A 16,613-nucleotide genomic window follows, 5' to 3' on the forward strand; every position below is an offset into this window, starting at 1 on the left:
TTAGGCTTTGAAATCGCGTTTGTACACTGATTAAAAGTAATATTTCAAACTCTTATACACCACTTGCGCGGAACTGCGTGCAAGCAGACTCTCCCTACAAAATATACAGCAGCGGATAGGCGCAGACTACGTGGTCTCTATAATGCACGGCCTTCGTGAAAGTACAACGTACACATCTTCTGTTGTCCGCGTCCTGCCGTTGCCAAGCATCTCCGCTGGACGGCGGTTCCAAGGTGCTGTGCTGTACGTCTGTTCGTCTATTTTTAGTGACATTAGTGCTAGGTGAGAGGTGTAGCCGGAAGAGGAAGAAGAATTTCTTGCCCGCATTTCTCCCATGCCACCAGTCCTTTTCTTTCTCCATTTTGCTCTTCCGACTTATCACTGTCGTCGGCCATTCAACTTTTTGTAAGGCGTTTCTAAAACGTCAACTCATACCTTTTGTCAAACAACCAGGTTAACTGACGTATTTTGTTTTCGGAATGTGTCATTGGTAAAACATGAAGATTATCATCATCATTCTCAAGTAAGGCACGCGCACAGAACAAGCAGCGGTAGACTGCAACGAACGTGTGCCCATGGTCCTTGCTTTTTCGCCACCCGAACTAATATGCCTCAACTGACCGAGAACAGACCGTTCCCATGCCTTTCCCCGAAGGGTTTCATGATCGTCGACATCGAAACCAGCGAAGGTTTTGACTGCGAAGAAGCCTTCGGAAGCGGTCACTTCCAAAACCGCGTTGTCCTCTTCACAGCCATCGCCAATTTTGTCATGCTTACCCACGCGATTGCCTTCCCACTCATCTCGACTGATGTCGACCACTGGTGCAGGCAGCCCGCTGGCTGGAATCTCTCTGCCAACACGTGGAAAAGCATCGCCATTCCCCTCAAGCCGGATGGGCGGTACAGCCAATGCACCGTCTACGCCAACCCCGGAGACCCCAATGACACCACAGTCGTGGAGTGCGATGCTTGGGACTACGACCTCGAACGGGTCAACACAAGTATCGTCAGTGAGTGGAACATGGTGTGCTACCGGCGTTCACTGAAGCTGCTCGGCAACGCTGCATTCATGGCTGGTTCCATAGTATTCCTTCTGACTTCGGGCTACATCGCAGACACCTTCGGCCGATTGCCGGTAGTCCTGGGCTCTGCCAGTGTTTTGATGGTGGCCACCCTGGCCAGTTGTTTTGCACCGTCATACCCCGTGTACTTAGGGACCAGGTTCCTCCTCTCCGGGTGCACCATCTCGCTTTACGCAGTGACAGGTACCATGCTGGCAGAGGCTGCCTCGTGCTCACGAAGATCGACCTTATTATCCGTGGCCCTCCTGATGGGCCACTCGCTGGCCGATACCTGGACTGTTATCCTCAAATGGGTACGGCTCTTCCACTGGTTTCACATTCAGCTGCTCGCTGTGGCACCCACGCTTCTCGTCACAGTCATTTTTCTTCTCGCGGTGGAGTCTCCTCGGTGGCTTATTGCCAGCCGAAGGCTCGAAGCGGCGGGTCGCGCCATGCGCAGAGCCGCAGAGTTGAATCGTGTACAGAGCGACGGCGTCACTCTCCTTCTGGAAAGGGTTGAACGCAGACTCAAGACAGAAATTGGCATGGATGTAAGGACAACACGGGCCGCGGACATGGCAAGAGTTGCGCGGCGTCGAGCGGCGATCATGTGCTTGTCTTCGTTTTGCGTTATTGTAGCATACCGCTCGTTGCTTCTTTTACGAGTCAGAAAGAGCAAAGTATTTCGGTGGATGGACTGGGCTTCAATATGCGCCAATCTCCTTGCATACTGCTTCGTGTTGAAGTTTGGCAACTTGACAGACAGGACAAGGCTCATTAGCATAGCCTTCGTGAACATCGGCACCCTGTCTCTCCTTGGAAGCATTGCTGCGCTCGCCGCAATCTGGGTATCATTGTTAGACGTCGTGAGCAGTGTCGTCCTCATCCTGGCGGAGGCTACTTCCAACGCCACGATACTTCTCAACATTGTCTACGTCATCGAACTCTTCCCGACCCCAATTCGGGCCGTTGCAGTGTGCTTGTACTTTGTAGGTGCTCGGTTGGGTGGTACAGTCGGATTTTTTTTGCCATTGCTCACACGAATCCACCGTGAGGACCTTGCCTTTCTGCTTATCGCATCACTGGAGTATTCTGCGGCCTATTGCTTCCAATACTTGCCGCAGGAGTACGGCACCTACGCGAGGCTGGCAGACGCGGACCCCACACCCGCGTCTTCGATGGACAGCAGACGATTTATGAGCCCGGTAGATGCGATGAAGTGCTCACTCTCACCGCTGCGTCTTAACAAGACATCCCCAAAGAATTCTCCTAACTCATACTCACCCCTGCGTCTTAACAAGAAATCCCCAAAGAACACTCCGAAGAAACGCAGAACTCGCACTCCATAGTTACTTTTCTTTTGGCAGTGACTGTTCTAGCTGACGGGTGACACTTATCGGTGCATCTCATTTCCCAACCCCCCCATCTCATTGAGAATGATATAGACGTACTACATTTCTCTTGGTGAATTGCATTTCTCGTGTGCACCCACTCGGTATGTCCCCCGAAGCGACAAAAATTAGGTTCACATAAGAGGGCATTTCGTACAAATCATGCCGGTATAATTCATTTTTATCGGCCCCTCTCCGAGCGTTCAACATTATTTTGTCCATTTTGAGAGGATTGTTGCTTCAGCACCTGAATACCTCTGGTGACGCAGCGTGGGCTCTGTTGTATAATATATTAGGTAAATAAACTCGCTCACCTAATATTTTATTTAACAAATTTTTGTGTTTGTGTTTTGCGTTCCATTGTCAGAAGGCGCCTAAAATCTGCGTCCGTTAAGTCATAGCGCGATGAATGAGCGGCTTGCGGGGGGAGTTGCCTCCGTTTAGACGATAGAAAGGCAATAGAAAACTGCAAAATGCATGGTGAGCAGATGACAGTGATGATAGGGGCAGCGGCATTTTTGGCGTGCTAACATGACAGTTCGAACGGGCAGAGCGACGCTCTCAGCCGAGCCTGGGATGCACAATGACTCCGCTCGACTAAGGTCTAGAATTCATGACTATGCGTCTATAGACGCACAGTCATTCAATGCTGATCTAGTCATGAATCTCCGCCGTCACGCTGTTAGAGACCTTGGTGTGCTGCCCATGGAAGCCGCGGTGCGGCGCTCAAGTGATCGGAGTTAGAGATGTACAGAGATGTACAGGGCTGAGAAATTGAACATCAGAAAGGGAAATTTGTAAGATAATTCCAGGGCAGTGCTTCGCTTTTTGAGGCTAGAGCACGTTGCCTACGAACTAAGAGATCTGTGGGGAAGTATTCACAAAATGATGGGGTATACATGGTCAACGGAAAAAAAACAAACTATGCGGCACATAGATAGTGTTGGAATGTGAGGGTATCCTTCCAAATCTACATGAAGGAAATATTGGGCTTCCAGAAGCCCTATATAGGATTTAAGGGTGACACAGAGGAAGTTAAGTTCAAGGCTGTAGAGGGGACGAAAAGAAGATTAGAATGCTGGTGGACGAAAAGCACAGAGGGGAATATTTCCTAGGACAGTTACCACCTGTAACAGGAAAAAAAATATTTTGTGCATAATAAGCTTTTGTGCCTGCTCTAAGCAGCGCTAGTATTTACCCAAGAGTGTAAAACATGGACATATTAGTCCTTTTTGGTAAGATGACATGTCATCACCCCACTACAAAGGGGAAACCAATAGTAATCATCATCATCATCATCTGCAGCCAGGGAAGTGGTCGGAGGGCGTTCGACATGAAGTGGACGCTCACCGCGTTATCAGCAGTGTGCTTTCGCTTTACGTGTCGTGGGGCTGCTGAAATGGACTTGGCATTTTGTGAGTGACGAAAAATTTCGTGTGGACGGACATGCTGTTACTGCGTTCCTGCCTGCCCGTCTGGCTACAGAGGAAGCGCCGAAAAAACGTTGCTAATAACTGGCCTGTGCCTCCACAGCCAGGACCGTGTAACGCCCCTCGTTTCCATAAAGATGAATATTTGGTGGAAGTTCCACCTCTAATAATTATAATAGCGTAAATGAATATAATCTGTCGGACAGAGTTTTGAAAAACATAAAAAACGGAAAACAATATTTTTACAAAAATAACTCGACGAGATCAAACATTTGCATCCTACACATTTCACGCCTCAAGTCCTCAAAAGCACGTCAGAAGGCGTGTGTATTCAAAATACAGTCATATTTGGCTCTAAGGAACTCACACTCTTGACAAGTGGCATAAGAATGCTGCGCATTATACTCTAAATTTTTTCAGATTTTTTAGCTCTCCTTCTGACGCCGAGCTGCGTGCGAGATCGAAGCGTACCATTTTCCGAAAAGGTTAGCCAATTGAGCTCTATTTACTGCACATCGGCGTATGTGAAAAATGAAAGAAGCTCTCACTAAGTCTTGAAGGTAGTGAAGCTGTACGAAACCTTCACGACCATCATGAACGTTGAGTCTACGATTCCAGGCGATTTGCTTCGTCACTGGCGCAACGACCCCTACTCTGTCATTGTTGCTATAAGTATTAGCAACACTTATAGTCATCTTTTTTTGGACGTGCTAATCATTGGACATCACCTTGAAGGGCGGTACTCTATGACGTGTCTTTTCGTTCCGTGCAAGCGTTTGCCACGATTACGGCGAACGCTAGAGGTTATATATATATATATATAAATATATATATATATATATATATATATATATATATATATATATATATATATATATATATATATATATATATATATATATATATATATATATATATATGCCCGGTCAGAATATGCCCAGGCCGAAACATCAATAAAGTTTGTTTGTTACCCATTCGCCTGTTCGCTCTACAGTATATATATACATATATATATTGCCAATCTTGGCCCACCTACCCAAGCGGATATCCTTGGCTTGACAGACATTCTCCCTATACGATGCGCGGTCGCCGCGAGGCACGCACACACGAGCTCTAGGCATTTCTGTCGCTTTATTTACTGCTGGGCGGTCGCCACGACGCCTGCGCTGACGTGCACGCGCTCTACACTTTTTTGATATTTTTAACTGCGGACATGAAAAATTACGGTTTTCTAAACAGATTCGCGGTTAAAAACAATCTCACACTGGCTTGGCGAATTGGTTGTGAATGGAGATAATTATCGCGTAAATGTGTGCGCAGGCATTGTATACAGAGCAGACACCTCGGCAACTCTTTTTTTTTTTTTTGCTTTCTGATTTTTTTTGCTCACAGGAACAACAAGGCTTCGAGGACAGCGGTTCGCTCATAATTCCCAGCGAGTGAAGGTGAAGCCGAGCCAGTGAGAGCTGCTGTGGAGAATTCTTGGAAATGTTTTTTTGGGGGGACCGCAGATATCTCAAAATTTTCACATAGAGGACAGAAGGCAAAAATCTGCAGCAGGCAGAGGAAAAGGTAGTTGTTCGAACGCTTAGCTGCCATTTCACGCCAAACGCAGTTGTGAATGGCAACTTTGCGCTGTACCAGGCCGATGTTCCCGCTACCGGAATGCTGTCCGACGCCTACATCTTTGAGAGAGCTGGGGTCAGTTAAGCTGATCCTGAGGACGAAAAGGGGCTTTGAGAAACGCATGACATAAATAAAAAAATATTTTGCGGCTGCTTCACAAAAAAGAAATGACTTCACAAAAAAATCGCCACGAATCATGCATTGGGTTTGTTTATTGATGTTTTGGTTTTGACGTCCGGCTGCGTTGGGCAGTGATACTGGTGTTATCCGTGGGCGAGGTGAAGCGCGTGATCTATTTTTTTATTTTTAAATGCGGAGCATTTCTTAGGCTCGCCTGGTCCTCCGCAGTTGATGGCGGCGCCGTCCACACGCTCACTGCGCATGCGCTACTCTCCTCCTTACACCCACAGCTCCGCGATACTACACTATAAAAAAAAGAAATAGTCAGCGGCGCCCGGTTTCGATCCCACGACTCTCTGGCCGCAACGGGAGGTACGCGGTGCTCTTCCCACTACGCTACAAATCCGGGACAGGAGCAAGTGCTACGAACACGCCTAATGTTCTTGACTCATTCAAACTACGTCAAGAAGCTACTGATACAAAGAAGGCACGCGAAGCTGAACGTCAACGGAAACGACAAACTGAAAACTTTGGACGGGTATGCTGAATTTCCCGTGGGAAAGCTGTGGCGGGAAGCGCCACGCGCGTTGCAGCTCAACCAGCCCCGTCCGCAGCGCCTCTGATGCTGATTGTGGCAGGATGCCCCTAGGGATTGGCCAACCAAACAATCCATCACGAGATAGGTTTGTGTTCAACCACCGTCGTCATCTTCCCGTAGGGGAACCGCCGAAGAAGAAGAAGAACGAGAAGACAAAGCTGCGAAGAGGAGGGCGTGTACATTGCTCTCAGCCGGTGCACCAATGTCAGCAACCTTTACCTCACCAAAGCTGACGGAGACTACCGAATCTACCGCAGGGACAACATCGACAAGAACATGATGGACGAGTTTCGGCGCCTCGAGAACCACCGCCTACTCACCGTAACACAACCGCACTTGCGTGCCTTTGCCACCGGTGTGGACCCGGACGCGCAATTCCCTCTGGCGCTAGTAAAAACCAGATCACTCAACAGAACTGCAACACAATGGAACCACACGGAACCGCCATGATGCTTCGCATCCTCATCAGGGTTCCCCACGGGAAGATGGTGTAATTTTTTTATGCCGCATGTTTTATCGCCTTTGATAGGGAGAGTGTTTTGAACTAACATCACCAGCCTAGAATATTCTTGTTAAAACTACAGTGTTCTGGGTATAATTCCACGGTTAGAATAACACTCTTACCGGAAGATAAACGTCGATATAAAGGATGTCTCGGTAATCGATTCGCCGACACTCGTCTGCACACGTCACTTTGTAAGACTGCTGGTTCCCCGCCTCTGTATTCTTTTAGTTCTTAACGGAGCATAAGTTCGCTCCAATAAACTTGTTTTACCTTCGAGTCAACTGGGTCGTCTTTGGCTACATGATATCTGGTGAGGTGCTGGGTATGATGACGGCGAATGGTTGAATTGGGAGGGGCCGCTGCTTGTTTATTACGATACCCGTCAATCTCACGTGGTCGTGGGCAAGGGTAAGGGCGGGTTGAGTCGACGGAGAAACTACGCAGTCCGAATCTCTTGCATGGGCCGCGACGATAGATGTGGTCAGCCCCACCGCAGTGGTAGACAGAGGACAATTATCCGGTATTTGCCACAGGTCCCTCTTTCTCAGCGTCTGGTTTCGGAATCAGGGGATCGGGCGGGGGACAGTGGGTGGCGGTACATCGGGCCTCTTGACGACGTGTTGGAGCAGGGCTTGGCCGACGAACAGCTGCGGAGTAGGTCATAGCTTGTGGCTGGCGGGGTACTTCGGATGACGTAGAAGTTCCCAAAGCGTTTTGAGCTTCTGCCCTGACCAAGTCTCTCAGGGAAGCGACTTGGGTTGTGGCGTCGTCGGGATAAATTTCCGCAGCTCCTCCCTCAGCACTGCACGGATGGTCTAGTGTAGTGTGGTGGCGTCGGCACCGATCGTCAACGAAATTGACGCATTCGCTGGGCGGTCATACTGCCTCGTTCTGACTTCATACTTCTTCTCCATTGCGGCTTCGGCACACACGAATTCAGCCACCATCTTAGGAGGGTTACGAACAAGCCAAGAAAAAAAGCTCTTGCCTTACCCGTCGCATCAGGAACCTTAGTTTCTTTTCTTCTGCCATTTACGGGTCCACACGGCGAAACAATCTATTAATCTCCTCAACAAAGATCACTGCCCCTTCGGTGGGGTGTTGCGTACGTGTTTCTAGAAAACGTTCGGCTCGTTCCTTCCGACGGGAGCGAACATTTTAAGGAACTCGTCTTTAAAGAGAGTCCAGTCAGTCAGGGAGATTTCATGGTTCTCGGACCAAGTTCCAGCTGCATCCTCCAAGTAGAACTACACATGCGGAAACGTTTCTCCGTCACCCCATCTGTTAAAGATCCGGACGGTCTCCACTTTGTCCAACCAGTCCTCAGGGTCTTCACCGGGGGATCTGCCAAACAATGGTGGTTCCCGGGGATGTTGCAGGACGCTAGGAGGAGTGGCTTGTTGCACCATGTTGTCGGTTGCAGCAATTTCTATCTTGGTTGGTTCTGGTAGAAGACCAAACTCGGCTGGTAAACCTTGATGTCAGCGGCTTGCTCGGCTTGAGCTGGCTTTTGGGTTTCCAGAAAGCGTAGGGAGCATGAAGGGTGCGTACCCAGCACCTCTACCAGATGTCACGTAACCAAAGCAGACGCAGTTGACTCGAAAGTAAAACAAGTTTATTGGAGCGAACTTGTGCTCCCCTAACAACTCGAAGAATACTGAAGCGGCGAAGTATGCATTGGGTTTGTTTATTTGTTTTGGTGTTCCCGCCCAACAGCGTGCCGACCCCGAGTTACTCGTCATAATCGACTACCTCGGAAGACTATATGTCGCCCTGCCTGGGGCCTTCAAGCGCAACTTACCAGCACTCAAAAACTCTGTCCTCCTGAATAAAAATTTCATCCCTGGAACAAAAACAAATTATTTTTTTGTATCCTGCAGAATAATCCCTGCACACCTTTGGGACGAAATTTTAAAAGCGTGCCACGGGGACCAGCCATGCGGACATCTCGGCACAGCACGAACTATTAGAAAAATCAAGGCGAAGTACTACTAGCCCCGCCTTACAACCGATGTGTACCACTACATCCGGAGCTGGCGTGACTGCCAGCGACAAACAACGCCGCCGACGAGACCCGCCAGGCTTCTGCAGCCGATCACCGTCCCATCGAGGCCCTTCCAACATATTGGAATGCACCTTCTGTGCCAATTCCCTACGTCACGATCCGAGAACATGTGTATTGTCGTAGCGAGCGACCACATGACGCGCTACACAGAGACCGCCGCTCTTCCATGCGGGTCTACACAAGAAGTCGCAAAGTTCTTCATAAACCAAGTTGTTCTGCGACATGGAGCCGCTGAAGTCCTAATCACGGACCGCGGAATGATATTTACTGAGGGGTTTATGGAAGGAGTCTTACGCTACAGCAACACGGATTACCGGATGACGAAGGCGTACCACCTCCAAACGAAAAGAATAACGGGACTTTTCAACAAGACGATTGTGGATACGCTATCTATGTACATCGACGTTGAACATAAGACTTGGGACAAGGTGATCCTGTATGTAACGTTTGCGAACAACTCGGCTATCCAAAAAACTACGCGGATGACACCGTTCGAGTTTTTCTATGCAAGAGGGGCGAGCACGATGCTTGCCGCCATGCTTACGCACGTAGAAGACGACGACCTCAATACCGACGTCTAACGATACCTTCAGGGTGCGGAGGTAGCCCGCCAGCTCGCTTGAGTTTGTGCAACATACCAGCAGCTAGTGGATGCGAGACGCTTTAATCTCCGACGCCGAGACCCCAAGTACCACCCAGGTGATCGTGTATGGGTTTGCAATCCAATCCAACGACGCGACTCAGTAAGAAGCTTCTGCGACGGTATTTCGGACCCAACTTGGTTCTTCGACGTGCTGGCCATTTTACCTCCGTGGTGATCCCTGGCAGCGATTTCGAAACGTCCCGACGACGCACGTGGCCTGAAGGCGTACACGTGGTTCGCATAAATCCTCACTACACAAGATGATGGACTCTTTTTTTGGTGATGATGTCTGTTCGGACTGTCTTTTTATTTGAGCATCGGGGCGATGCACTTAGAAAGGGGGTAATGCCGCGAAGCATGCATTGTGTTTGTTTATGTTTTGGTTTTGCCGCACCGACGGCGCCGCGCTGTGTAAAAGCTGTTATCTGCAGGTCAAGTGAAGCGCTTGTTCCATTCTTTATTTTTTAGGCCGCATGTGTTATCACCTTTGATAGGGTGAGTGTTTTGAAATAATGTCACCAGCCTAGAATATTAATCTTTGAACTACAGTGTTCTGGATGCAATTAGACCGTTCCACAAACACTCGCGCGGAAAGATAAACGCCTGCAGAGCGGGTGGTGCGGTATTCGATTCTCCGGTACTCCCTTCAGCACGTCACTTTAAAGAGCACTGCTTCACCCCTCTTAGTCTTTGTGTAGTTAGAGAAGCACAAGTTCGCTCCAATAAACTTGTTTTACCTTCGAGTCAACTGTGTCGTCCTTGGCTGCGTGACACTATGACAAAATAAAAGATAGGCACCTCATACGTCACCTCAAAAAAACAGACTAAACAAGAAGTGCCCGCAAAAGATTTTTGAAAATACGTGTTAAAAAGGCAAAAAAAAAAGTTGACCGGGTACATCCCTGCATTTCTACAAAGTGCAGGTTTGGGGGAACTAACAACCTTATCGTTATAACAACGCAAACTGTCAAGCAGATTTTCGAAAAATCAACAAAGAGAAAAATAGACAAAAATTTGCAATAATCACCTGCCAAAGTCACAAATATGCATATCGTACACCTCCCCGAAAAAACACAAGTATAAACAAAGAAACTGCGGAAAGGAACGTACAAAATGCAAATAAAAATTGCTAACATGAGCCAACGGTATAACACACTGCATTACCATAGAAATACAGATTTGGTGGAAGTAACACTTTTAGTCGTGATAACAGTGTAAACGGAGATATTTAGTTAACGAAGGTTTCAAGAACCAATCCACACAAAAATTTTAAAAATATACATAAATTCTTCGACAGAATAAAAATATATGCATTTTTTGCATCTAACCAAAAACAGAATAATAAACAAAACGGTTTCCAAAAGGATGTTCCAAATACGAAATAAAACAGCGGGAAAGACACAAAACTGTGTACTTCACTGCAGTTCTACAGAAATTAAGATTTGACCGAATTTGCAACTTTGTTCGTTATGGTAGGGTAAATGGAAATAGTCGGTCACAAATTTGAAAAGCGAACAAATAAGAAAAACAGAAAAACAAATGTAAAACAATTAATCTTTTTTATTTGCCCTCACTCTACCACTAATCTATCAGCAAGTCAGAAAGGGATCTTTACTTCCATATTGAACTTATACAAACAATGTTCTGAAGCCGAAACATGCCAAGGGAATCATTTAGGCTCTACTCGCCTTGGGCGTCTTGTTATGTAACTGTTATTATTCCTAGTTTACGTTCACTGACATTGTCTCTGCCGTAATTACCAAAGTACTCTTATATCGAACACCGCTCTCTTCACCCTAAAGGTCATTGTAAAGCTCCATAAAATACCGTATTATGTATAACCATACCCGAATACCGTGAGGATAATGCGGCAGCACATGTCCATTGTCCAGCACATATACTCCGGGCCACTTCCCAAAAGGGACATAGTTCACCTGCCGTTGCTAAGACGACACTGGTGCTCAACTACACCAAAATGTTGCCATATTTCCACAAAGAACAAAGAAAGCATCCGTCATTGCAGCCGCACCTTACACAGAAAAATGCCACCTTCTTTCGCAGCCTGCAGAATGATAAATATCATAACAGCGCCCTCGTCCATGCCATATACTCCACCTGATACGTCACTACGCGTAATTTGTGCCCCCTACTTGCCACTGTGTCCCGTCATGTATGGAAACGCCAACATCTCCCAACACCCCTCCCAAGATCGCTGCTTAGTAGAAGCTCTAGATTGCGTACCTGACCGGCCCAGAGTCGGTCACCAGCAATAAGTGATGAAGGGAACTTGGATGTTCGGTTGAAGCCAGTGCATCCTTGGCAGGGTTGTCTACCGCCGGGCTGGTTCCCTAACTTGAGCACTTGATGCTCGATTATTAAAAATTGTTCAATCACTCGTTAGCGTTGATGGCGGTGATCACTTAAAAATACGCGCGTACTTAAAAATTATGACCGTAGTAATTTTGAAATAGTCGCTAGTATTAACTAAGCGACTCAAAATGCCAATCCAAATTATATGTATAAGATTGAGAACGAAGCCATCTTTTTATCTTGAAGATGGTGTCCCTTCCCAACTATTTTACTCAAGATGCATTCACCAGAGTTGAAACTTAAGAGCCTGATGTCGAAAGCATGTTTTAAATATTGTGCGACTTTGGTTGCGGCTGAATCAGATAGCGCGCACACCGTGACGTTTGTTTTCCCATGCCTCGTGCTATAATAGCGTGCCGCGCGCTTCGAAGACACATGGAGCGTGCGAACCTTTTGTTATCGGACACCACAAATACAACACTAGCCGTATAAACATCACGTAACGCCCAAGTAAGCAAGAGTTTGACATATTTTTCATTTATAATTTGGGACCTATAAAAGAATGTTTTCAACAGTTCCTAATTTCTTCTCTTAACAAAATTTGAAGGCTGAAATTATATATTATTATGAAGTCTACCTGCTGCGAAACCTCCCTGGTTCACGATCGGTCACCTCACTGCTGCTCTCAATTTGCTTTAATGTTCGCAAACTCTGATAGCAATGAAAACGAAGATATATTGGTTGATCAGTTGTTTTCCGCCATTACGGTAATGCGCACACCAACAGAGTACTTTGTGTGAAAGCATGCAACGAGTAAATAATGCCTAACGAGCTCTAAAAACCCATTGTCGTGTATGATTCAGATGACGCACTGGCACACAATTACATGTAACGACGCGAGTGGGTGACATCAATTTGTTTTAATGTGTCTTAGAAATCCTTGCTGGACGAGTATCAATTAGCTGATATATAATGAAAAAAGCACAGCGATTAGACCTAATAAATGTAAACGTCAGAACTAGAACCTGGTAGATAAACCCCTGTTATTTCTCCTTCCGGCAGATTCCCGAAACGAAGCAAAAGTACGAGGCAGATCTTGAGTTCGTTTACGGCGGTGCATCCGCTACCGCAGTATGATTATCCTCACGCAAAACAGAATAGTTAGAGATCTGCAGTGGCTCCGCGTCTATGTTCCGTGTAGGAGGCGGCACATAGTGGCTCTTCCAGTCCAGGTACGCCTTCCTGTAGAGCCTGCGTAGGTTTGAATAGACACGTTTACTTGACCCTATTGCTTCCCTCATAAATAACTTTCATAATTCTTAATTTCAACAAGTTTTAGATATTTGTCATACCTGACGGGCTTCGAACTTTGATGAACGAAGTCGGAACGATTTGGAATGTTCTACTGCTTGTTGTATGCCAAGGAAATATTTTTTATTTACAAGCTTTCACTTCCGCAGACACTCACGGGGAAAAGGGGAAAAGAGGGAAAAGATGGGCAAATGAGAAATTGTGGTGCACAATATGGCGTGATCCCACATTGAGCCTAGACGAAACAGGTAGTCCATAACATGATTCCAGTCCATAACGTGATCGTATTTCTTTACAATGCCCCCTTTTGGATCGGCGCATTAGTAATAAATTATAAACGATTGTCCACTGCCGCTTAAATCCCGTCACTGAATTCAGCAGGGTTTCCGCGTTACGAGTGGTCGCTGCACTCTATTACATGAGGACGTGAATGTTTACAGCATGTTTTTTATGCTAAGGTGGAGAAAATTATTAGAATAATTAACGACGTTATTATTTTAAGCTAGCAAAGCTGAGCATAGGTGTAATCTGGCAGACGAATATGCAGAAATCACTAGACTTGCCTGGCTGTACAGTAATTTGTCGAACGATGAATCTCCGTTGAACATGATAGATGATTATACCATTCCATGAAAATTTGTTTCTAGTGGCACAGTACAATCGAGTTATTAGCGAATTTGTAGCTGCTAGGAAGTTATTCGAAAATGGCAGGCCTTACTAACACCATTTTTATTAACATTAACATGCTTTATTAACCCAATGGGAAGTGATTTGAAAAGCGCCGGAGCTTTATTGTTGTCGCTAAGTTTACATGCGTCGTCGAACAACACCGGGAAATGATTATTTACGCTACTTTTTAAGCGTCAACTGCACGCGAAAAACAGTCAACGTTTCATAAAAAGGTGTAGTCTAAAAAACTATGCACTTTGTATGCGGCTTTTTTTGTGCAAGGCTACTAACATGGTGTATTTCTCTTTGAGGAAGGGGTTCGCGCACCACTACAATATATCTTGCCCTGAAATTCCTACTAGTGGTTACTCCAATGAAGCGAAATGTTGAACAAACATAGAGTTTGCAGATTGTTCTGCCTGGTGTTTTACGTTCAATACCAATCAGGATTACACAACCTCACTCACAAACATATTTCGAGGTTGTGGCAAACGTTTGTGCAAGGCTACCGGAATAGACAAGCATTTCTGTTGGCTACATGTTTCTAAAAACCGAAAACACTACATTTTTCTTCAGCAGATTCCCGCAGAAACCTACCAGAGGCTGAAAAAGGCGAAACCCAACCACGTGAAGCTTTGTACCACCAGCACGAAGTTAAGTGGCAAAGTCAGAATCCAGGAAGAGTGCGCCAAAGTCTTGTTGGCCTGAAGCCATGCAAAAGTGAGCACCAGAATGACGCTGAGGGCGAAGAGAACGCTGAGCAGGAACATGACGTGGTCCGGAAAGTGGTTGCTGTCCCTGAGCCACTCCGTGAAAGTCTGCACGTGCGGGAAGGCGCCGACTTAGTGCGCACCAAATAAAAAACAGTTTAAGTTCAAAGTAAAAAAAAGCAACACGGCTGTTAATATAAATGTGACTACTAAAAGAGCATGCACGTAGCAGGTGTGGGTTACGTGCGGTACACCTTTAGTGGGGAACAGAGGGGGCAAAATCAATGCCTGCTTGATACAGTTTATAAAATTTAAAGGAAGTAAAAAAATTATAAAAACGTAAGGACAGGAACTACGCAAAATGGATTTTTTTTCAAACTGAGTTACAGCAGTCCACTACTGTGTGAATGCTGGTATGATTCGCTATTTATGTGAGCAGAGCAATTGTGCGCAGAAGTTTAGACTAGTTGGTGACAAACCATCTACGTGGTAAAAAGAAAGGACGGGCCTTAGATATAAAATGAGCACGAGCGTGCTTGGGTCTCCTAAGCTTTCGCGTCAGATGTTAAGGACTTCAGCGCCGCATTTTGGCAAAATTTGTCGTTTTCGTAGTTGTTCTTCTCAGGTCAGAAAAATTCCCGCGGTATTAAAAAGTAAAAATTACATGTATTCATTCGATCAGCACATTATTGATGACACTACTGGAAACATGTTGGTTCCGTAACTTGAACGTTCGAGGTGCATTAACAGTACTGAGTTCGCCGTTGTACCTTCTTCGACACCAAGCGGATGATGAAGTCGTACTGGCCGACCGGGCAAGTCTGCACTCCGTTCCGGCATATGTGCAATACCACGCAGTTGGCGTGGGCTCGGTTGAAGACACCTGCGTTAGAGCGGGTGAAATTAACGTATTATACTTCACGTAGAAATAGAGTACAGGCAGCGCACGCACGTTCACTTCACTCGGGCGTTGTAAATAACTGTGTGTCTCCATTTACGTGCTTTAAAACAAAATTAAAGCCCTCTCTGAAGAGGCAAATTGTTAGAACACCAAGCTACGTCAAAAATGTGAGGATGCCCAATTCGATTGACGTCGGCTTGACAACATGAGGGACCATGGTCTGTTCCAATAACGGGAAGCTTTTCTTTCCTGAAGACCTTTGTGTGCGTCTACAAGATAAAAATTTGGGCTTCTTGGTAATTTCGTCGTCCTGTGGTTCTTCCTTGTCCCGTTAATTGCGGTGATTCTTGTTTCTTTGAAAATCAACCGCGCATCGTCCTGTTGTTCTTCCTTGTCCGGCCCGTTGCTCTTTTTTTTTTTAGTCTTTGATATTCCAACGTCTCATCATCGTCGTTTTGCAACATACCTGGTGTAAAGTTAGCTTTTCTGCAATGCGTTACATAGCGACAGCGTACGTGATTATACAAACATAAAAATCCGCGCTTGAATATCTCAAAATCAGCTTCTGCGGACACAGTAATATGCTCATTTTTCAGGCCTTCCGGCTGTATTGCATGTCAGGATAAGCTAGCTGGCCCTATGCTTGCATACACAACAGTACTGCTTTTGGCACATTTGTGCGACCAGATTGCTCGTAAGGTCAAATACCAACTATGTGGTGGTGTCCCGAGGAGGTATTTTAGCATGGGCCTGGGACATGCTCGGTAAGAATTCTTGCTTTGCTGTGTGTTAGCGCCGGGAAAGTTAAGCAGAAATATTTATGGCGTTTCTTGTTCTCATGTATGATAACCCACAATGAACACTGTACGACAGCAGCTACACTTATACCTCCTTGCACGTGAAGCATTTATGTGCAGTGGCTAAGACTTTCTTCTTTAGAGCCTCGTAGAGTGGTCTCAATTGGGGGCACTTAACACGCACACGTCATGTTAAATTTTGTGACCCGTGCAATAGTGGGCATCCTCGATTTACCAGTCCTGGACGGTCCACGGGCAGTCCGGTGACTGTGTTCGGACCGAAAGTCCTATAGGAATAAATTGGAAAATCGAGCGCCGGATCGCATCTCGGGCAGTCCGCGGACGATCCGGGACTGATATTCGAGGAGGCCCAGTATTCTACACAACACCGTCCCAACAAAAAGTGCGTATATCGCTGAATGGTTGGAACAGCATCCAATTCTCAGACGTTGCGCTCCCTCCCCTGCTCTGCCCCC

At 46.4% G+C, this 16,613-nt stretch overlaps 1 protein-coding gene across 1 annotated transcript; it reads left to right on the top strand.

The window, feature by feature from the left end:
* Nucleotides 1–661: 661 nt before the first annotated feature.
* On the top strand, nt 662–5,325 carry LOC144159909 (organic anion transporter 3-like). Its single transcript, XM_077691564.1, has 2 exons — nt 662–1,375; nt 5,275–5,325. The coding sequence occupies exons 1-2, from the start codon at nt 662–664 to the stop codon at nt 5,323–5,325; spliced, it is 765 nt and encodes a 254-aa protein (XP_077547690.1).
* Nucleotides 5,326–16,613: the final 11,288 nt, after the last annotated feature.

This window comes from Haemaphysalis longicornis, unplaced genomic scaffold, assembly GCF_048455015.1.
Source record: "Haemaphysalis longicornis isolate Haplotype H1 unplaced genomic scaffold, Haemaphysalis longicornis Haplotype H1 scaffold_10, whole genome shotgun sequence".
In the NCBI taxonomy this organism is placed as follows: domain Eukaryota; kingdom Metazoa; phylum Arthropoda; class Arachnida; order Ixodida; family Ixodidae; genus Haemaphysalis; species Haemaphysalis longicornis.